Raw genomic sequence first — 24436 nt, 5'->3', positions numbered from 1 at the left:
ATTCTGACCATTCTCATATAAGGCATGATATTGTCACGTCATATTTACATTCAGAGCTTCTAATGGGAAATTAAAATATCTGTCATCATATTTAATTAAGTTGTCGTCCTAAAAATACAATCTTTTTGGTAATGAAGACTGTGTAGTAGGCACACGTATAACTAATGCACGTCAATAAACATCACCTATGTACAATATAACTGCAGGTTAACTATATATTCAGTTGAAGTCAGAATTATTAGCCCCCCTGTGAATTTAGTTTTCTTTTTTCAACATTTTCCAAATGTTGTTTAACAGAGCAGGGAAATTTTCACAGTATGTCTGATTAGATTCTTTTCTTCCAGTTAATTATTATTTGTTTTATTTCGGCTAGAATAAAAGCTGTTTTTAATTTTTTAATAACCCTTTTAAGGTGAAAATGATTAGCCCCTTTAAGCTAATTTATTTTTTAATAATCTACAGCAGGGGTCACCAACCCTGTTCCTGGAGAGCTACCTTTCAGCAGAATTCAGTCTCAACCCTGATCAAACACACCTGAACCACCTAAAGCAGCACTTGATAATTACAAACAGGTGTGTTTAGTCAGGGTTGCAACTGAAATGTGCAGGAAGGTAGCTCTCCAGGAACAGGGTTGGTGAGCCCTGGTCTACAGAACAAACCATCAGAATACAATAACTTGCCTAATTCTCCTAACCTGACTAGTTAACCTAATTAACCTAGTTTAGCCTTTAAATGTCACTTTAAACTGTATGGAAGTCTTGAAAAAATATTTAGTAAAATATTATTTACTCATGACAAAGATAAAATAAATCAGTTATTAGAAATGAGTTATTAAAACGGTAATGTTTAGAAATGTGTGGAAAAAATCTGCTCTCTGTTAAACAGAAATTGGGGAAAAAAACAGGGGGGCTAATAATTCTGACTTCAAATATATATATATATATATATATATATATATATATATATATATATATATATATATATATATATATATATATATATATATATATATATATATATACACACACACAAATTTAACTGTTAAATGCAATTACTTACAATTATTGTGAAAAGAGCTATACAGATAAACTTAAATTGAACTAAAGTTAGACCACCTGTGAATGTTCGTGACTTACTTTCATTTTCACTTTGAGTCTTCAGTAGTTTCAAAAACACAGATTTCTTTACAATTTAAAACGGCATGTTTGGATATTTTTTTTCTGCTAAAGATGCTGTAGTCCTTAAAAACAAACAAAAAAATTTAAATAAAAAAATGTTACACATACCCGAGAAACGGTTTTACATAAACTTTTGGCGGTTTTAAAACCTTGACTTTTTCAAACCACGGTACACCTTGAAAACAGTTATCGTCTCATGCCTAGTACAAACACAAATCAGTATTTTGGATAATTCAGTTGCCTTTTTTGTTATATTAGATAAATATTCATTCATTTATGTTCTTGTCGGCTTAGTTCCTTTATTAATCTGGGGTCGCCACAGCGGAATGAACCGCCAACTTATCCAGCACGTTTTTACGCAGCGGATGCCCTTCCAGCCACAACCCATCTCTGGGAAACATCCACAAACATTCACACACACTCATACACTACGGACAATTTAGCCTACCCAATTCACCTGTACCGCATGTGTTTGGACTGTGGGGGAAACCGGTGCACCCAGAGGAAACCCACGCGAACACAGGGAGAACATGCAAATTCCACACAGAAACGCCAACTGAGCCGAGGATTGAACCAGCGACCTTCTTGCTGTGAAGCAACAGCACTACCTACTGCGCCACTGCTTCACCCTTTAGATAAATATATTCAATTAAGTTTTTGTTAATTAGCTTTTATTTCAGCTAATAATATCTGTTGTATTGTTCATTCCACTCACATTTGTAAAAACGAATAACCTAACTTAATTCCTTCATGTTGTCCTAACACAAATCGAGCAGCATTTATTTTTAGCAGCGCATGCCTTTAATTGATAAACTGCAGGCTAAAATGACACAGATTTATTTCTGACACCTATTCGTCTTCATATTAATAGAGAATAGTGAATGTTATTGAAGCGCTGTAAGTCTATCAGGAGATGTTTTGATAAATGTTGCCTGTGGTTTTTGCCAAGTGAACAGCGAGAGGGTGTTTCAGATCAATCACGTGGCGTTTCGTCTGTAATTTTATTGATGAGTTTCTCAGCGAGAGTTGGAGCTGGAGAAAAACTCTGAAGCTCCCGCCGTCGTGGTTCACCGTAGGAGCTGATTTAACATTCATCTATTTTCTACATTTCAAGCAGGCGTGTGATGAGGCGACCCCAGGCTTCTTCAGGACCTCTCACCTTTTTATTATCCTTTGCTTTCATTTAACTCTTTTGGCTTTGCTTTTGTTTAGTTTTTTTTTTTTTTCCAATTTCCATCACTTCCTACTTGTTTTATATAATATAATATAATATAATATAATATAATATAATATAATATAATATAATATAATATAATATAATATAATATAATATAATATAATATAATATAATATAATACACTCACCGGCCTCTTTATTAGGTACACCTTACTAGTACCGGGTTGGACTCCCTTTTGCCTTCAGAACTACCTTAATCCTTCGTGGCATAGATTCAACAATATACTGGAAAATTATTTGGTGAATGTGGAGGCCATTTGAGTACAGTGAACTCATTGTCATGTTTAAGAAACCAGTCTGAGATGATTCGTGCTTTCTGACATGGCGCTTTATCCTGCTGGGAGTAGCCATCAGAAGATGGGTAAACTGTGGTCATAAAGGGATGTACATGATCAGCAACAATACTCAGGGAGGCTGTGGCGTTGAATATTTTCTCTTTTTGGACCATTCTCTGGAAACCCTAAAGATGGTTGTGCGTTAAAATCCCAGTAGATTAGCAGTTTCTGAAATACTCAGACCAGCCTGTCTGGCACCAACAACCATGGCACGTTTAAAGTCACTTAAATCACCTTTCTTCCACATTCTGATGCTCAGTTTGAACTTCAGCAGATCGTCTTGACCATGTCTACATGCCTAAATACATTAAATTGCTGCCATGTAATTGGCTGATTAGAAATTTGCATTAACAAGCAGTCGGACAGGTGCACCTAATAAAGTGGCTGGTGAGTGTATAATAATATAATATAATATAATATAATATAATATAATATAATATAATATAATATAATATAATATAATATAATATAATATAATAAATTAAGTTTAACAACTATTAATTCCTACAAGGGCAAATAAATTAGGGCAGTGTATATTATATTAAAGTCATTATATTGGATAATTGTATTCATTTAACTTTATTTATTAGCCATTATTTTAATAAATGCTTTTAAATTATTAAACATTTTAGATATTTATTTGATAACATAATTATTTTATGACCTTATAAAATTTTGATGATATTTATACATTTGTTTTATTTATTTTTTATATATTTTGTGTAATTATGTTTGGTAATTTCAGTATTTAATTCAATTTAGTTTATCATTATTAATTAACTGTTTATTATTATTATTAATATTAATAATAATAATAATAATAATAATAATAATAATAATAATAATAATAATAATAATAATAATAATAATAATATTTATTCATTTTCTTTTTGGAAAGAAAAAATAAAGTGCCTTTATCAACCCAAGGTTTTCACAGCGGAATAAATCGCCAATTCATTCAGCATATGTTTCATGGAGCAGATGCCCTTCCAGCTGCAACCCATCTCTGGGAAAATTATTATTATTATTATTATTATTTATTCATTCATTCATTCTTTTTCTTTTTGGCTTAGTCCCTTTATTAATTTGCGGTCAACACAGGGGAATGAACCGCCAACTTATCCAGCATATGTTTAACACAACGAATGCCCTTCTAACCCATTACTGGGAAACACCCATACACTCTCATTCACACACATACACTAAAGACAATTTAGCCTACCAAATTCACCTGTACCGCATGTCTTTGGACTGTGGGGGAAACCGGAGCACCCGAAGAAAACCCACGTTAACACAGGGAGAACATGCAAACTCCACACAGAAATGCCAACTGACCCAGCCGGGACTCGAACCAACAACCTTTTTATCCACTGCGCCACCGTCCCATTATTATTATTATTAATTTATCTGCAAAAAATATTTTCCTTGATGTTTTTTTTCATTACATTTATGTTTTTATTTTATTTCTCCATTTTTATTTTCACTTTCACCTATTGCTACTTTGTACACTCAAATTTTTTTTTTTTGTACCTTTTTATTAGTATTATTGTTTATTTAAATGATTTTTAGAAGAAAAAACTAAGGTAGATTAAGGTAGATCAATCAGAAATAATCTCTAAAAACAACCTTGAACACATCGTTATAGCCTCTTCGTTTTTTTGTTTTGCCTCTCCAACACTTTATTTTGTTGGTCCATCTGAGTATTAGTAGACTGTCTGCTTAATATCTGTTGATTTGCTCCTTCAACAGACAATTAACTGACTATAAGAAACTTTGCAAGTTCATGTCAACTTACACTAAACCTAACCTCAACCCTAACCCCAACCTAAAAGTCTACTTATGATCTAATGAGAATGAGTTGGCATGTAAATGCAATGTAACTTAATTCAACAAATGGACCATCAAAATAAAGTGTGACCCATCATTTTGTTCATATACAGAAGACAAACTTGCATTTCCTTCAAACTCAATTCTATGAACTCAAAGTCTCTTCCTTTCTCAGAACTCAACTTTATTTCCACATGTCGTCTTGTGCACTCACTGAATCCAGCAAAAAAAGCTGTCAGAAATCAGACTTGAGCTGAGCAAAATGATCAGAAAGCTTTTGTCAATCTGCTGTTTAATATGCATGTGACGCTTCACGGGATTTTCAGCTCTCCAAGCTACTTTTTGGCCAAATTCAATTCACTTCCCGTGTTTCCAGTCTTCTCCATGTCTGCTCTAATAACCTGCGGATACAGAGGTCACTGGAGGTCATCAAAGCTCGTAATTAAATCTCCAAAAGGTCAGCTTCTCCTCTGGGTTCGAGCGTTATGAATCCTCCTGATATGAAGTTCGCTGTGAGTTTAAAGGCCAGCGCTTTTCTCCCGCACACTTTTTTTTCCCTAACGGAGGGGAAAGGTCGCCATTCCGGACGTTTTCTGACATTAATTCCATGCAGTCATTAATAGCTGAATTAATTATTGCTGAATACAGTTGGATGTACAGTTGAAGTCAGAATTATTAGATCTCCTGTGAATTTTTTTCCCAAATGATGTTTAACAGAGAAAGGAATTTTTCACAGTATTTCAGATAATGTTTTTTCTTCTAGAGAAAGTCTTATTTGTTTTATTTTGGCTAGAATGAAAGCAATTTTTTAAAAAAATTTTAAACACCATTTTAAGGTCAATATTATTAGCCCCATTAAGCCAGGGGTTCTCAAAGTGGGGGTCAAGACCCCCCCCCCCACTGTATATACTGCTGCATATAGTTACTATAGTAGCTTAGGTAATTACATCATATTAAAGACACAGGAATAGCGTCAGATGCAGCAAATTAGTTTTATAATACCAGGTTAAACTTTCTGGCACATTTACAGCATATACAGAAAAAAATAAACAAAGAATAGACTTGGGTCTATTGGCGTGTGTGCGCCATTGCATGCAAGGTTTCTGTGTTTATAACCACCTCAGAGGATATTGAGGGTTGCCAGTCACTGGCATTGTTATTTTGGGGGTCGTGAGCTGAAAAGTTTGGGAACCCCTGCTTTAAGCTATATTGTTTACAGAACTAACCGTCGTTATACAGTAGCTATGTTTCCATTCAGTTATTTATGCATAATTTGGATATGCACATAAAAAATGGTTGATGAAAATGACAAATGCGCATCAATTTTAAAAATGCGCATAAAAAACATATGGCATAACTGAGTGAGAAACTTTTTATTTGATAAAAAAGCGCATGACACATTTTTACTGAACAAATTCCAGTATGCACATTAAAAAAGTCATGTGACTTTGTTATAAGAGATCATGTGAGGATCCAAATGTAGCCCAGGCTCATTCTGAAAATATACCCCTGTAAACATTTCTGGAGATCGCCAAATAGGTTCTTAAACACGTTCTGATACATTTTATTGCAGTTTTTGTTTTCGAGAATCCACCAGAGGCTGCTGTGTATGCTTCTTCAGATCTCTAATTTCTCTTGTGAGTGCCTTTTGCGCCTGTTCTTCTTGCATAAATCCACCAGAGGTCACTGTCAACTGACTGACAGATGCACCGACTCAGCCTCGTCCTTCCATAAACCCAACCGATAGTCTTTTCAAAAGTACCAGCTGACCCGCACGCTGCCTTCCCCAAACCTAACTGACATTTTTAAAAAACAATCTAGAAAAAGAAAAGTCCTTGCCTGATTTTTTTCCGCGTTTTACCACATTCTGTTTACTTGTTTATTTTATTTTATAGCTCTTGGTTTTTGTCTTACCTTGTTTCTGAACCCATTTTTCACCAGACTGGAACCTCGTCATCGTAGTCAACTCTTCTCTGCTTCTCAAGTCTGCCGATGTACATGGCAATCTACTGGTCAAACAGTTAACGTTCGAGGTTACTAAAGTAACCCTTCGTTCCCCGAGGAGGGGAACGGAAGCACTATAAGTGGATTTGATTGTAAAATCCACGCATTGGGAGGTTCGGTTCAGAAGCTACTCGTCTGAAAGAGTATTGAACGGGCCAATTAAGAATGAATTGGCAGCGCAAGCCTGCGCAGGTGAGCGGCATAAGCAATCAACTGAGTATATAAGCTCACCTGGCGCCAGCAGACGCTATCCTTTTTAAGCTGAAGAGACTTTCAACAGCTAAGGGACAGTCATTATGGCGACGGAGTATAGTGCTTCCGTTCCCCTCCTCGGGGAACAAAGGGTTACTTTAGTAACCTCGAACGTTCCCCTTCGGGGGGAACTTCAGCACTATAAGTGGATTTGATTGTAAAATCCACGCATTGGGAGCCCATTGAAAGCGCCATAATGACTGCACCTTACCAACACCCCCGATGAGGAGATAGTCAAGCAAGCGTGACGCACCCACATCATGGGGGGCGCGGTCCTCCAACGTGTCCCTGGCCCTAATTTATCCTACTTCAACAGAAGTTTTACGGATTTATATATATTTTTTGGGAAGTCGTGAGCATCTAGATAATTCTAGGAAAATACAACAGTACGTTGGGAAGCGTGCAATCCCGATAGGGAGGACGATGCGGAGGCCATCCGTTACCCAAGGGGGGATAGATGGCAGAATTACATATGGACTAGCCCTAAAAAGGGGGAGTACGCATAGCAAAAGAGTGGTTAGCGGGGAGGGAAGACACGGGTCCGCCCAGGGGGGGGGGGGACTTAACCGTGGCGGAATAAGCATATGGGATCGCCTAGTGGGGATCACTCATAGCAGGCACCTTTACCCAAAACGCGGGCTGACCAGCGGGCAGACCTACAACGTAGTGGGCCGGCAAGTGACTCCTCCGCTGAGTCAGTGCTGGGGGCCACGGAGGAATCTGCAGGGCTCACCTGACGGGGAACTTTACTGACAGATAAAAAGGCGCACGTATCTCCGTGTTAGGGAAAATGGCGCAGCAAGCGTGTTTCAACACCCTACCGAATTGTTTCCTCAATCACCAAGGGTTACCTAATACCCTTGAGGAAACCGGCTCCACTCGCAGATTGTAAAACCTTGCAAATGTGTTGGGTGTTACCCAGCCCGCAGCTCTACAGATGTCTGTTAGAGGGGCGCCGCGTGCGCGCGCTCGAGAGGATGCGAAGCTCCGAGTGGAGTGCGCACGCGCTCTCGGGGGACGCGGCTCATCTCGGCTCTGATAGTGAAAGAAAGGCATCCACAATCTAGTGGGAACTTATTTCGGTACGGCACTTCCCTGCTGCCGACCGCTATAACAGACGAAGAGCTGCTCAGATGATCTAAACTCTGAGTGCGGTCCGGATAATACGCAAAACGCGAACTGGACAATAAGAAGGGCTGGGTCTGCCTCCTCCGAGGGCAGCGCTTGCAGGCTCACTACCTCGTATTAAAACGGAGTGGTAGGAACCTTGGGCACATATCGCGGGCGGGGTCTCAGGACGTGAGAGAAGCCAGCCCAATTACAGGCACGAGTCACTGACCGAAAAATGCCTCCGGGTCCCCGACCCTCTAATCGATATCAACGCGACCAGCAGAGCTGTCTTCAGGGACAGAAAAATACTGAGTCGAGGATCGAAGGGATCTGACGCGGCTTGTGTAGCGAGGGCGAGATCCTAAGAGGGCATGAGAGGGGGCGGGGTGGATTAATTCGCTTAACGCCCCTGAGGAACCGGATGATGAGGTTATGCGTTCCCACGGTGCTGCCAGCCACCGCGTTATGAGAGCGGAGATGGCAGCCACGTAACCTTGAGTGTGGAGGGCGACAGCCTGCTCTCCAACTTCTCTCGGCGTAAAGAAAGCACAACGCTGATCTGGCAAATTACGGGGGTCTTCTCAGCGAGAGACACACCATTCAGTGAATAGACTCCACGTCAGGGCATAGGCGCGCTCGGGGAGGCTCTAGCCCGAGTGACGGTATTAGCCACCGCAATCGGAGGTTACCTAAGTCTTCCTCGCGTCTAAAAATCTCTTCAAAGATCGGCGAGGGTGCCAGGTGGTGCCCTGTCCCTGAGAGAGTAGGTGCTCTCTCGAAGGGACTGCCAGGGGAGGGCTATCGCGAGGGAGAGCTCTGACATCCAGGTCCGGTTGAGCCAGAGGGGCGCAACCAGCAACCTGTTCCTCGTCCTCCCTGACCTTGCACAGTAACTGCGCGAGCAGGCTCACTGGGGGAACGGCGCGTGCCCCGAGGCCAGCTGTAAGCCAGTGCATCCGTGCCGAGAGCACTCGATCAGGGAAAGAACAACTGGCAATGAGCGATCTCGGGGGAAGCAACAGATCGATCTGGGCTTCCCCGAATCGCGCCCATATCAGCTGAACAGACTCGGGGTGGAGTCTCCATTCTCCAGGACGCAAGGCTGCCGTGAGAGCGCATCGGCTGCACGGTTGAGCTTGCCTGAATATGAATGGCGTGCAGCGATTTCAGCCGCGGATGACTCCAGAGGAGCAGACGGCGGGCGAGCTGAGACATGCGGCGAGAGCGCATACCCCCTATACGGCTGATATACGCCACCGCCGCCGTACTGTCCGTCCTGACCAGCACGTGTTGCCGCTCCAGCACCGGAAAAAACGGTGGAGAGCGAGGAACACTGCCAACAGCTCCAGGCGATATGCCAATGCAACTGGGTACCTTTCCACAGGTCCGCAGCCGCATGCCCGCAACGCACAGCCCCCCAGCCCGTGTTGGAAGTGTCTGCTGAAACGACAACAAGACTGGACGCCTGTTCTAGAGACACCCAGGCCTGTAGGAACGAGGGGTCGCTCCAAGGGCTGAGGGCGCGGCGACACAGCGCAGTAACAGAGACTCGCGCGCGCGCGCGCGCGTGCCATGCGCATCTGGGGACTCGATCGTGAAGCCAGTGCTGAAGTGGTCTCATATAGAATAATCCGAGCGGCATGAAGCGGCTGCGGATGCCATATGCCCCAGGAGCCTCTGAAATAGTTTCAGTGGGACCACTATTTTACTGTCGAGCTCTCTCAGACAGTACAGCATCAGCTGAGCGCGCTCTCCGGAGAGGCGCGCTGCCATGGTGACCGAGTCCAGCTCCAGCCCGAGAGAAGAGATCCTCTGCACGGGGGCGAGTTTGCTCTTTTCTCGGTTGACCTGAAACCCCCACAGGTGGAAGTGCCAGAGCACTTTGTCTCTGTGCATAATCAACTGCTCCGAGAGAGGGCAAAAATCAGCCAGTCGTAAAGAAATTGAGTATGCAGATGCCCGCGAGCCGAAGGGGCGCTGAGGCACCCTCCGCGGGCTTGGTGAGGACCCGCGGAGACAGAGAGAGCCCGAAGGGGAGGGCTTTGTATTGCCAAGCTCGACCTTCAAACGCAAACCGCAGAAACTGTCGGTGGCGAGGAAGAGTGGAGACATGGAAATATGCGTCCATCAGGTCTAATGCTGCAGACCAACCCAGAGGACGAACGCACCGGAGGATGCGCTTCTGCGTGAGCATTCTGAACGGCCGCTTGTGCAGGCAGCGGTTCAAAACGCGCAGATCTAGGATTGGCCATGACCCACCGCTCTTTTTGGGCACGATGAAGCGTGGGCTGTAAAACCCGCTCTCCATCTCGGCTGGAGGGAGTGGCTCGATTGCATCCTTCGCCAGGAGGACAGCAATCTCCTCTCGCAAGACAGGGGCGGACAGGGGGCTGACCCTGGTGAATACACACCCGTGACTTGGGGGGCCGTTTCGCGAACTGAATCGCATAGCCGAGTCTGATTGTGCGTATGAGCCACCGCGAAGAGCTGGCCCGCGCTAACCAGGCAGGCAGAGCTCTCGCTAATGGACTCATCGCTACAATCGCTGACGTACCAGCAGTGGGGCAGCGCGGAGTGGGTGTGCTGATCCGGGAAGCTCGCGGGTCCCACGGAAAAGCTGGAGGTGAGATATTTGCTCTCACTCCAAACCCGAGCTCCGGAGGGGAGGCTCGAGGGGTGGGAGAAAGGAGACCGTCCTCCCAGCGCTCGTGAGCCACTGGCAAAACGCACCGAATCTGCAAGCTAGAAAGCATAGCGTCCCAGACTGGCAGATTTCGGGCTGTCACATCTGGGGAAGTGAAAAGTGCCCTTTCATAATGTTTTCATGGCAGTAAAAAGTGCTGTTGGAAATGGGGCCCCGCCCTCCAGCGGGGAAAGAGCAAGTTCCCTCTTCTCCAGATGGCCTGTCCCAGGGGCGCTTCGCGGTCCGTTGCCGGACTTAGCGGCGTTCTGGGCAGGGGGGCTGCCTGCTTCCGAGGTGCCCGACGCGCTCGCTTCGCCGGAGGCGTGTGCGGGGGCGGAGCAGCTCTCGTAGGCGGGCGCCTTCGGCGAGGAGCAGGTATGAATGGCACGGCGGGCGGAGCGGGCTACGGACCGCCGATAAGACATCACCCACCAACTGCTCTCTCACCGCCTTGAATTCCTGGGTGAATTCACAGACAGTGTCGCCGAACCTGGCTGGGGATATGGGGAAGTCAAGAAAACGGACTTTGTCGACTTTGCGCATATCAGCCAGGGGTGGCGCTCCTGGACCACTAATGTGAACATCGTCCTCCCCAACGCACACGCAGCGGACTCAGTAGTCCGAAGAGCTAAGTCGGCGGCGGTGCGAAGCTCGTAAGCCTGGGTTGGACCCACCCTCGTGCAGCTCGGCCAGCGCCTGCGCTTGGTAGCGCTGGTAGGTGGCTATCGCATGCAAGGCGGAAGCAGCCTGGCCCGCAGCTATGTAAGCTCTAGCTCCGAGGGAGGTAGATAACTTACAGGCTTTGGATGGGAGACGAGGCGGACCCCGCCAAGAAGAGGTGCCGCGCGGATTTACCGCCATCGCGCACTCAACCTGAGGAATCGCCACATACCCCCTGGCTGTTTCACCGTCAAGAGTGGTTAGGGTGGAGGAACACGCAGCACGAGCAGAAAAAAGTGCTTTACAAGACCGCGTGAGCCTACTGTGCACCTCCGGGAAGAAGGGAACGCCCCTCTAGTCGGTCTGGATAAACCATCTCCAACCCACAGCCGAAGCAGCCCGGGAAAGCACGGCTAACATGTCTGTTTCAGGATCCGTAGTGACAGCGCTCACCAGCCCGAAGGGGGCGAGCGGGTCTGGATCATCATCGGACAATGAAAGCCCACCCTCCGATGCCGCGGTGGACATCTGGTCTCCGGTGTCATCGGGCGTAAGGGCTACCATCTGTTAGACGGATCACTTCCCCCGCCCGAAGCTTGGATGGAGCGCTTAGAGGAGCGGGAGGTCCGCGGGCCCGTGGGCCCGTGGGCGACGGATTATCTCTCGCTGAAACCCTCAGATCTGCCCGAGTGCCTGCTGCAGAGCAGGGGACAACTGGGGTGGTTCGCCCTTTGCAAAGGCTAACCGCGATCTTGCGCAACAGTCATGGCATCGCAATGACGACATGAACTGCCCGCGAGCAGCGCATTAACATGCTGGACCCCCAGACATGTAACGCAGTGCCCGCGCCCATCATCCGAGGGCAGGAAACCACCGCATCCAGAAACGCACAGTCGGAGCGCCGTCCTGATAAGGACGTGCTGCACGACTGTGTTGCTCTTTCTGTGAAGTTTGCAACTTTATACGCACCGCTCTGGAGGACCGGACCCAAAGAACGCCAGGCAAGGGAGAAACCCAGCTCGACCGTCTGCCACTGCGTGTACACACTCTGGACCGGGAGAATGCTCTCGTTCGCTCAGAATCGCTGGTCACAGCAGGAGGAACCCTCATCGACTCGATCAGAAAGTCTCTGAAGCGAAAAGGATAGCGGCTGCTGGCGCCAGGTGAGCTTATATACTCAGTTGATTGCTTATGCCGCTCACCTGCGCAGGCTTGCGCTGCCAATTCATTCTTAATTGGCCCGTTCAATACTCTTTCAGACGAGTAGCTTCTGAACCGAACCTCCCAATGCGTGGATTTTACAATCAAATCCACTTATAGTGCTGAAGTTCCCCCCAAAGGGGAACAGTGGGAAAGCTGTCCACGCGGAGGTAAGCGGTCAGCTTGTAAGCGCGAAAAGGCAAGTTCTGGCTACATATTTTGCGATCTCCAGAAATGGATATAGGGCTACGTTTTCAGAATGAGCATATGTTGTAAAAATGTGTGTGAATGGACAAACCAACAGGGCGAGCACATGCTAAAACATCTGAAATGGTTTGGTCATTCTAAACTTCTCAGCCATTTCAGTAATTCAATTCAATTCAATTCAGCTTTATTTGTATAGCGCTTTTACAATGTAGATTGTGTCAAAGCAGCTTCACATAAATGCTCATAGTAACTGGAACAGTGTAGTTCAGTTTTTAGTGTTTAAGTTCAGTTCAGTTTAGCTCAGTTCAGTGTGATTTAATCATTACTGAGAGTTCAACACTGAAGAGCCAATTCATTGAGGGTAGTCATCGATAATAGTGTTGTTATATTATTAATTCCCTCCAGAATTAAGAGCATCTGTGCTCCGAGTCTCATACCTTTAAACACGCATCTATTGCATGTTGACATCGTCTTCTTCTTCATCGTCATTTATTAAATAAAGAAAAGATTTGCGCAGCTTCTCCCACTGCAGTAAATTCTGTTTTTACTGTTGATATTTGGTGCCAGTTCATCAGGAGTTGCCGATTTTGTTGTCCTTGACTCATTGGACAGAAATGCTGCTTTATTCTTTTATGCAATATTTCAGTTTTGTGCATAAATCTAATTTGCGTCTTTGGATGGAAACATAGTTATTGACTTGCCTAATGAACCTAGCCTTTAAATGTAAACCCTTTAAGCTGAATACTAGTGTCTTGAAAAATATCTAGTCAAATATTATTTACTGTCATGACAAAGATAAAAGAAATCAGTTATTAGAAATGAGTTATTAAAACTATCATGTTTAGAAATGTGCTGAAAAAAACAATTTGTTAAACAGAAATTGGTGGAAAATATACAGAGGGGCTAATAATTAAGGAGTGCTAATCATTTGTGGGCATGCAGGGGTGTGTTTGACTTTGCTTGACTTTGACTGGACACTACATACGCAACAACGCTTCAATTAAATCGGTTTGTGTTTTTCTCTTTAGCTGTATTTGGGCAGGATTAGTTTTACATGACAAGATGCAGTAATGCAGTAATTACCAGAGCTTTACTGAGATTTTAATCCCATCCAAATTGTCCACGGCAATTGGATTTCGTCAATCCAATCATAAGTGGACGATGATAATACCAGTATAAACAAGGTCTGAAACTTTTTTTTTTTTGCATGTCCTCTTCTGGAAGTCATTGAAAATGCATTATATTTGCTTACCTATTCTCAGGGCTGTTTATATTAAAGTTAATATTTAGCTGAACCATGTTGGTGTTTCGTAACATTACATCTTTATGAGATGGGTCATTAAAAAATCACTCTTGAGCCCTCATTCTGGACCCCTCACACACAACACACTTCTTCTTTGAACTGTTATCGTCTGGTCAGCGCTGCAGAGCATTGAGCACAAAAAAAAGCTAAACACAGGAAAAGTTTCTTTCCTCAGGCAATTTACCTTATGAACAGTTAATATTCTCCTTCTGTGCAAATAAACATGTGCAATAGTTTCTCATACCCACATGTACACAGCACCTTATAACAATATACAATGCAAAACCTTCTCATATTGCATTTGTACACAGCACCTTATAGCTTGTATATTTATAACAAATCTGTACTTACAATTCAACATCCAGAGCTTTTTGACTAACTGCATCTCTGTGTAATGCTTGTAGTCTTTACCATATCTATTTCCGTGTTGTCACTTGCCACTTTATGTAAACTGGAAGCGTCTGTAGCCAAAACAGATTCCTTGTGTGTGTAAAGCACATGGCATTGGCAAGGCAAGTTTATTTGTATAGCACATTTCATACACAGTGGCTAATCAAAGTGCTTTACATAAACAGTACTATAAGAGACAATAATAAGTAAAATAAAAACAAATGATATAACAACAGATAAAAACAGTGTAAAGACAGTTTTTCCACATTTTTAAAACACCGGTGTATCATATTCTCTCATTTTACTCTGGGACTTCCCTATTCTGGTGATCACCCCCCACCCCCCGTGGACTTTTTTGGTACCTAATAATCTATTGGACGTCTCCAACAGATTTGATTTTTCACCTGAAATCGAAAAGTTAAGCTTTATAGCTCTAATTACATGCCCCCCAATTTCAACTTTCTTCTGGAAGTAAATCACACAGGCCTTGATTTGACATTGCATTGATCACACAGACAGATGATTTCTACCCCCTCCTGGAAGTAGATGGCTTTAACTAGTCAAATGTAATAAAAGGTCTTGATTTCAGCCAGACGCAAGGGACTTTAACCCCTGTGGCAAGTCATGTCTCGGATTTCAATTATTGTAATTACGCTGCCATCCTAATGAGACAGATCTACCAGTATGGTGATGACCCAAGTTTAATATTTTAATTGCCCAATCAGATACAGTTTTTCCATATTCCAAAACACCAGTGTATCATATTTTCTCATTTTACTCTGGTACTTCACCATTCTGGTGATCGCCCGCCCTCTGTGGACTTTTTTTAGTACCCATTAATTTATTGGACGTCTCCAACAGATTCAACTTTTCACCTGTAATTGAAAAGTTAAGCTTTACAGCTCTAATTACGTGCCCCCCAATTTCAACTTCCTTCTGTAAGTAAATCGCACGGCCCCTGAATTCTACCCCTTCCCAGGAGTAGATCGCTTTAGCTAGTCAAATGTAATAACAGGTCTTGATCTCAGCCAGACGGTAGGGACTTTGACCCCCCCACAACAGTGATCTGTCGCAAGTCATGTCCCGGATCTCAATTATTGTAATTACGCTGATATCCTAATGAGACAGATCCACCAGTATGGTGATGGCCCAAGTTAAATATTTTAACTGCCCTATCAGATACAGTTTTTCTATATTCCAAAACACGAGTGTATCGTATTTCCTATTTTACTCTGGGACTTTCCCATTCTGGTGATCACATTCACTTTTTTATTACCTGTTAATTTATTGGAGATCTCCAACAGATTCGATTTTGCACCTAAGTTCGAAAAGTTAAGCTTCTCAATAACACTGATTCTGATTCTAAAATGTTCAGTCCCCTAACCTAAAGGACCAGGACATACACACATACACTACAGACAATTTAGCCTACCCAATTCACCTAAAGCGCATGTGTTTGGGCTTGTGGGGGAAACCGGAGCACCCGGAGGAAACCCACGCAAACATGGGGAGAACATGCAAACTCCACACAGAAGTGCCAGCTGACCCAGCTGGGGCTCAAACCAGCAACCTTCTTGCTGTGAGTCGACAGCACTACCCACTGCGGCACCATGCCACCCATAAAAATGCATTATATCAGATTTAGTTTCATAATGTAGATGTAGATGTTGTCGAATGTTGCCTTCATGTTGTCCCAACACAAATTGATTAAGTTAACTTAATTATTTTTACAAATTTAAGTGGACTGAACATAAAAAAGTGAAGTCGTCCTCCCAAAAAACTTAAGAAGTCAAGTTCATCTATTCATAAAGCACATTTAAAAACTGACCAAAGTGATGTACATAAAACAAACTAGAGGAATAATAATTTCAAAAACAGATAACAAAAAAAAAAAGCTAAGAAGAATATCAGAATAAATATTTAGAAACAAAGTATGTTCAGACTAAAACTTAGAAGGGCAGAGCTTTTTCCTCCATTCTCATATTTATTTATTTATTTTTGTGAGCATGAGACTGTTTTATTTTGTGTAGGGGGTCACGGTTTGGCTTGGTAGCACATGGAGAGTTTTTATGGAAACCCGATTCGTAACCGGCGCAGCAGATGGTCTCTGTGTTCCCATCTGTGTGTCTCTGTTTCTGTCCTCCTGCTGTTTGTTGTGTGTCCAGACAGACAGAATGATTGTTCGGAGACTCGCCACTGTAAATAATGCTCATATAAGCAGCTTTACTCATTAATGCCGGGTTCAGGCTGCACGATATGAGCCTGATGGTGGCACAGTCTGTTTGACAGAGCGTTGAAGCATCAAGACTCAAGAATCGATCATTTTTATCTCAAGAAGTGTTCCATGTTGTGGAAAAACAACCAGTGCTTGTTAACGTCCCGACAGAAAGACTTGGCGTGGTTTGTTTATTGTTTCCAATCCATGATGTCACATCTGTAAAACTGACCAATAGGAGACAGCGAAAACCCAACCCTAATCAAACACACCCGAACAAGCTAATCAAGGTCTTACTAGGTATACTTGAAACATCCAGGCAGGTGTGTTGCGGCAAGTTGGAGCTAAACCCTGCTGGGACACCGGCCCTCCTGGACCGAGATTGGTGACCCCTGCTTTAAAGGGTCACGAAACGCCAAAACCCATTTTTTGAGATGTTGACAGTCATATATGTTTCCCACACTGCTAAAAACACTATTAGGACATTTGTTTTTAGCTAACAAGAAAAAAAAAATGGTTGTTTTGTGTAATTTCGAGCAAATTTGTTCTTCCGGTTTGAAAATAAATTTAGAAGCTACATCATGGCCGTTAGATCCTTGTGTAAATTCCAGTGTGGACACTGGATGTCTTTACCGGTGGGTACAATGGGACGTCTGTGAGTTTTCATCATTAATTTAAGAGAAAGACTGGGTTCAGACCAATCAGCGCGCTCTATTAAGGTGCAACTTCATTAATATGCATGATATAGCTTTGAAGACTTTTTTACCTGTGTTCAGACGGCAGAGAGACGCCGCATTGTGTTGCCAAGCGTAATTCAAACAAGTGGAGGAAGTATTGTTTGGAGACATGGGTCGTCAGGGTTGTTGCGAGACCATTAAATCTTCTTACTGTACTTTACCAGCTGAAGTATCATGGTGACAAGTAGTATTGCGATACTGTAATTCATTACTCAAATTAAGTCTACTAAACCACCAAGTGTTTCACTGTGGCTTGTGGACACCATGTACTTTCTGAAGGTAGAAAAGATCTGATGCTCTCGCTCTGCCAATTACAGATCTTTTTAATGATAAATGGCAACCCCTCATAACTTACTTTCAGTCGCTTCTAAGTTTGTCCACTGATTGTATCTATCCAATTCATTGACATCACCTCCTCCACCCCCCCTTTCCCCCCCCTACTTTAATCATGTTTTTATTTTATTCATTTATTATTATTATAATTTTATTTTATTAATTTACTTTTACTATTTTTATTTTTTTACTCCTTTTTATTTAATATTGCTGCTGCTATTATTGTCATGCTATTTATCATTATATTGTTTTTTTATATATAAATGTTTCATTGTCACAAAAGTTTAAAAGTGGAAAGCCTTTTACTATGTCTGTCATATCAGTCATTTATGTTCTTTTCACTCAATAAAAAACAAAAAAAAACTATATTTTACATTTTAGAATAGGTCTTGAATTAAATTCATATTTCCCTTATTACTGAAAAAAATATTACTTCACCTAAAAATTATTATATTTTTGTTTATTTTGTAGATAACGGACCAGCAAAAAATACATTAAAATTAGGATACAAATTATACCAAATGACATTTGTTACAAAAAGAGCATTTTTCCAACAACATAAGGCTATATGAAGTGGTCAAACATTGTTTCAATGTTTCCTGTTGCCATTTTGGGTTTTTCATCTTTTGTTTATCAGGTAGCAAAGTAATTCAAAATTTCCTTTTTGCTGTGAGGCGACAGCACTACCTACTGCGCCACTGCCTCGCCCTCTTCTTGTAATCATCATAATAAATGATAAAAATACAAAAAATTAATTAGTCTTAAAATCTTAAACTATATTAATGATGTGACGGTGTTTCTGGAACTTATACTTGTACTTGTTATTCTTGTACTTTTCTGTTTATCCGTCTGACTTGGGTTTCTTTTGACCACTCCCTGTCGTTTTAAAGAATATCACTATGGCAAACTCATCAAGTATAAAAGCCTTGTCCGTTTCGTGAGGTGTGCGCTGAGTCAGGTGAAAGTATAAGTCAGCCTTAAGATGTTTGTTTGTTTTTTCGGTAGTTCAATGGTGCATCAATCTAACCTGTCTATAGTGCTGTTCAATTTAAGTAATTTTATTTTTCCACAGATTTTGTAATTTTGCATTTTCTCTTGCATGTTTTTGATATCGTGATATACTGAAGGTCTTAAATTTAATACTTAATGGTTTAAAAAAGGTCTTAAAAAGTCTTAAATTTGACATTATGATATCTGCAGAAGCCCTGCTGTTTGTTATCCCATGACACTGGGATAAGTTAATACTGTTTATAAAGTTACAAAAGTGTTTCATAAAACACAACGGTAAGAAGACTTACAACCTAATTTTTGTGACATTTTATTTATTTCATTTGTATATACAGTATATATGTTTAGGGCTGGGCGAATTTACCCTTGGCTAAGCCCCGCCCTTCTTAGTTACTGTTGCTACGCCTATCCAGCTTTCATGCCTGCCACGGCTTTTACAATGTGTGTGCGCCGGTGTCAGACATTGCCAGGGATATAATGTCAATTTTGGCGGACAGGTGAGATATCCGAGAAAGCCAGACAAAAAAGGACTGCAGTATGCATTACAGGGGTATATTCACGACATAACAGGCAACTGATTAGAGAATAATTCAATCAAAATTGAAGCTAGCTTAGCCTAGCCGCCTCATACACTAACCATTTAACAGCTTAGCTCATGTTCAGCAGAAATTTAAAAAATAATCTAATAGTAACAAATTAAACCGTGATTTCTCTATTTTTAGCCAAAAAGCCTGATAGATTAATTGTGCAATGAAATGTAGTCTTACTAACTGACGAGGAAACACACATGGACACTGCTTCTACATTATTCATTCATAGAAAGAGCAGCCAGAAAAAGGAAATTGATGGACTTGTGCCAAATATTAGCATCATTGACCCTTAACAATGCACAGTAAATTACCTATTACTATCAGTTTGTTTGTGTGCTCTTTATAAATGACTGAAAAACAGCTGCGGGTGAAGTATATTAATCGCAGCTGCTCAGTTTGTGATCATATCGCGGTTTTGTTTTGTTAATTTATAATTTCAAATATTCGTAGCTTGAAACAGATAGACATATGAAGTTCAGTAGAGATTTTCGTATTTTCCGGATCGATAACTCATGTCATTATGAACTATTTGCTATTAGTATGACTAAGTTACTATGGCGAAGGCTAAAACGGAGCATTACTCATAATATCGAGTGGAGAAAAAAAAAAGGATTAAGTCAGCTGTCAAACAACCAGCTTTGTGTTTTTGTAGGAAACACAGTTTAGATCTGTTTAGAATAAGAGGTGTTAGAGTTATTGCCGTCTATCACTGAATCTGTCAGGAATATCAAAACAAAACCAACTTACAGTAACTCCGCTCCTTTAGCGCCCCTCACACGGTTTGATCCACGCTGGCATATCTCCTCTTGGGTTTTTGGTTTTGAAAAGGGAAAGAATTCCACCATCCCGTCCAAACTTTAAGGATTTCGGGTATCAGATTTGCACAATCCATATGTACAAGGCTTTTTCCTGTTTCCCTCGCTCGAAATCTTGACAGAGCCTCTGTACGTAGCTATGGTTGCTAAGCCACGATTGGTGGGTTGCAGTTTTTGGGTGTGGCTAAGCAAAGAGCAATTGTGACTTTTAGATCTTGTCTGATTCAGCAATTATGGATAATTTTACCAATACCACCAGCTAAAGAAGTAATTTGTACTTTGAGTAGTTTTTATGAAGAGTATTTTGTACTTTTACTTGAGTACTTTGTTTACACCAGTACTTTTACTTGTAATTGAGTACAGTTTCAGTAGCATTACTTGTAACTGAGTGTAAATTTTTAGTACTCTTTCCACTACTGCTTGTCACCTTGAGGTAAGTTGATATGTATTTTTACTTTAACGGATTTTACATGTTGATAGGCTGTTCTGGGTTTTTTCCAGGTAGTTGCTATGCTGTTGCTAGTCACCTGGAGGCAAGTTGATATGTAATTTCACTTTAACGAGTTTTGCATGTTGATAGGCTGTTATTTCAAGGTTGTTGCTATGCAGTTGCTATGGTGTTCTGATTGGTTGTTTGGTGAATTCAGACAGGCAGCATCACAAACACCATCACACACATCTACTCTACAAGTTTGGTGCGGGTATATGCAGTAAAGTTTGATTTTCACTCCTCCAGGTTTGCTCAAAACTCTAACACCCCAAGTGTGTCCAACAATATAAGTGCTGCTTGACTTGGCAAACCGCTCTAATAACCAGCCGTGAAATGCAAATTCATTATCATTAGATCCTTGAAAGTGTGTAATTCCCATTCAGAGATTACTGAACCCGGCGCGGGAGCAGAATAATCGTTAGAGGACATTATGCGAATAACGCGAGCGGGAGAGAGTGGGCTGTTAATTAGGGACTACGGGTTAATTCAACAACATTAACAGGAGGTTTGTTTGTGCTGTGCGCTATAAGGTCAGACTGAATTTGCGATGGCACAGGTTAATAATGATCATAAGTAATGCACACAGGCACATGCAGACACATTATCATTATGCGGCTATTCTGTTGCTAAGGTGTTCTGAGTGTGTTGCTATGCAGTTGTGTTGTGGGTTGCACTAGTTTGTAATACTTTGCTTTTTCAGGCCATAAAATGCTGCTGTTGTGTGGAAGAACAGCCTAAACATGATGTTAACCCCCGGCAGACGGGGGGAGTGGGGTTGCACACTTGAGCTGCGGATTTGGTTACGCAAAAACTCAGAAGTGAATTGTGCTACAAAGTAAGACTAGACAGCAAAAATTAGTGAACAAATGATAGTAATTTATTTACAAAAAGGGTCCCACTTTATATTAAGTGTCCTTAACTACTATGTACTTGCATCAAAAAATAAATACAATGTACTGACTGTGTTCATAATGCATTTGAGAACACTTGTGGTGCTCTTGAGTTGGGATAGGGGTTGGGTTATGGACAGGTTTGGTGGTGTGGGTAGGTTTAAGGGTGGGTTAAGGTGTAGGGAATGGTCAGCACTCAGCAGTGTATTTACAAATGTAATTACAGAAGTTAATTAGATGTAAATACATACAGGTATTTAATCAAGCATAAGTACACAATAAATACATGTATTTACAAAATAAGTACATTGTAACAAACTATTAATTCATGTGCAAGTACATATTAGTTAAGGTAACTTAATGTAAGGTGGGACCACAAAAAGTTATGGTGAATCAGTGAGTGAGATGCATACATTATATACACCGTCAGAGACAATAAACAACGAAATGTTAGAAAGACTGGTTATGGGTGGCGCTAAAGAAAACAACCAAACAGCCTTACTAACATTCACAACAAATCCCCTCTAATCTAAAAAAAAAAGCAAAAGATATGTAAAATATATCTAATCTAAATAACAGTTAAATTAAAAATACACGGGTTGGCACACATTAGTCCATTCAGCAGTCAGTCATTCCTCCCCGGTTACGTCACTCTTACGTCACATCCAATAAGAAAAGACCACCCGTGTTAAAATTGCGCGCCAGACCACTCGTTTTCTCTTGCTTGCATTTTTCTCTTTCGCTGTTTTGTCGCTTGTTTGTATTTACCGCGTGCGTTTTGAAATAACCCGTCTAACTGTGTATTTTGTTGTTGCTCATTTCTGTGTGCACGTTATCCGTCCGTTATTCGTACTTTGTTCTTAGTTTATCGTTGTTTACGAGGCTTGGACGAACCGGACAGGTAAGAAGGTCACGTGACATACATTTCGCAACACATAGGACTACTCTGCTGTCTAGTACACTAGGTTAGGGGCGAGCGCCACTCCTTGTACTTTTTGGATAGATAGATAGAGTAGATAGTTAGGACTCGGAAGATCTTCGTGTGTTAATTATACTGTTTTTCACATAGTTAGATAGCTAGATGCTTCTGGGGAGTTAGATTTAGTTTGGGTTTTGCTCTTTTCATTTCTTTAGCGCCGCCCGCGTCCCTTCTGCCAGCTCTCTTGTTTTTCCCGTCTTTATTTGTTTCAGTGTTGTGCATATTGTAAATAGTATATTTTTGCCTTACTTACTTTTTCTTTATTTTTGATTAATTCGTTGTCGTTGTTCACTTTGGGATTGTAAATAAAAACACACATATTTTGGCATTACTTTGGTTGTCTTTCCACTCATTCACTGTTTATATAAATATATTTTAATTAAATAAATGTCAAACCCCACAACCCTAGACTAACATCAGGGGTTTGTAACACCCTCTTACCTGGTGTATCTCTAGACCAGGGGTGGCCAACCCTGTTCCTGGAGAGCCACCTTCCTGCAGATTTCAGTTGCTATCAAACACACCTGCCTGTAATTATCACGTGGTGTTCAGGTCCTAATTAATTGGTTCAGGTGTGTTTGATATGGGGAGCAACTGAAATATTCTGGAAGGTGGCTCTCCAGGAACAGGGTTGGCCACCCCTGCTCTAGACAGTGATTAACCTACGTGTTGAAATGTATGTCATGTGACATACTTACCTACACTGCAAAACCCAAAAAGTTAAGGTAACTCGAACATTTTGAGGAAACCGATTGCTTTAAACCATTTGAGTTGAAAAATGCAGCATTAGAATGTTCTATAGGCATTTAGCCAGAGTACTGATATGCAGTTGCTAGAGTTTTCTAAAGGTTTTCTTAGCATGTGGCTGCGCAGTTGATGCAATGCTTTAATTGGTTGCTGTGCTGTTGATATCCCAGCGGGCACCTTGATGTCAAAACAACATCAAAATTGCAAATCAATTTGACACTAATTGACAATCTTGATGTGAAACTGACATTAAATTGACATCTAAAATTGGAGTCAAAAACAGGTCAAAAATTGAATACAGAACCTTTTTCTAATCAATTTTTGACCTGTTTTTGACATCAATTTTAGATGTTTTTTTGAGATCATGGTACTCTACCTGCATTGTCCGGATACAAAATCCAGTGTAAATTTGTAATTGAAGCTTTCAGATGAATAACATTTGTATATGTAATTATTTTGGTGGTCAAAAGGGCGTCAATGTGGATGTCAAATGGGCGTCAAGATTCTGACATTAAATTGATTTGCTTTTTTGACACCATGCTTGATGTCAAATTGATGTCCTTATGACATCAATATGCCTGCCATGATGGTGTTGCTATGTAGTTTATTTGTGGTTTCTATGCAGTTGACCAGTTTTGAACTGTATGAATTGTTTTGGTATGCTGCTATAATATTGCTATAGTGTTCTATAGGCATTTAGCCAGGGTGTTGACATGCAGTTGCTAGGATTTTCTAAAGGTTTTTTTTAAGCATGTTGCTGTGCAGTTGATGGGTTGTTTTAATTGGTTGCTGAGCTGCTGCTATCCCAGCGGGCACCTTGATGTCAAAATGACATACAAAATGCGAATCGATTTACGCTAATTGATCAAAATGACATCAAATTGACGTCTAGAATTGGTGTCAAAAATTGATCACAGAACGGTTCCCTAATCAATTTTTGACCTGTTTTTGACACCAATTTTAGATGTTGTTTTGACATCATGGTAGATTACTTGCATTGTAGGGATACAAAATCCAGTGTAAATGTGTAATTGAAGCTTTCAGATGAATAGCAATTTTCATTTATAACAATTTATATGTCGTTATTTTGGTGGTCAAAAGGGCATCAATGTATGCATGTGTGGATGTCAAATAGACGTTAAGATTTGGACATTAATATGATTTGCTTTTTTGACATCTTGCTTGATGTCATTATGATACCAAGATGCCTGCCATGATGGTGTTGCTATGTGATTTCTTGTGTAGTT

At 41.5% G+C, this 24436-nt stretch overlaps 1 protein-coding gene across 3 annotated transcripts in view; it reads left to right on the top strand.

Annotated features, from left to right (window-relative positions):
* Positions 1-24436, top strand: part of LOC141381137 (uncharacterized) — a 106498-nt gene that overhangs the window by 59743 nt on the left and 22319 nt on the right. For all 3 annotated transcript variants that reach the window (XR_015480425.1, XM_087243954.1, XM_087243953.1), the window contains 2 exons: positions 6518-6602; positions 12634-12655. Coding sequence is in view for 2 of the 3 variants with exons in the window: in XM_087243954.1 (XP_087100080.1) it covers positions 6518-6602; positions 12634-12655 (107 nt within the window). In the remaining variant the exon portion in view is untranslated. The remainder of the gene's footprint in view (positions 1-6517; positions 6603-12633; positions 12656-24436) is intronic.

Source organism: Danio rerio, chromosome 3 (assembly GCF_052040795.2).
Source record: "Danio rerio strain M-AB ecotype USA chromosome 3, GRCz13ab, whole genome shotgun sequence".
In the NCBI taxonomy this organism is placed as follows: domain Eukaryota; kingdom Metazoa; phylum Chordata; class Actinopteri; order Cypriniformes; family Danionidae; genus Danio; species Danio rerio.
This window is presented reverse-complemented; position numbering and strand designations above follow the sequence as displayed.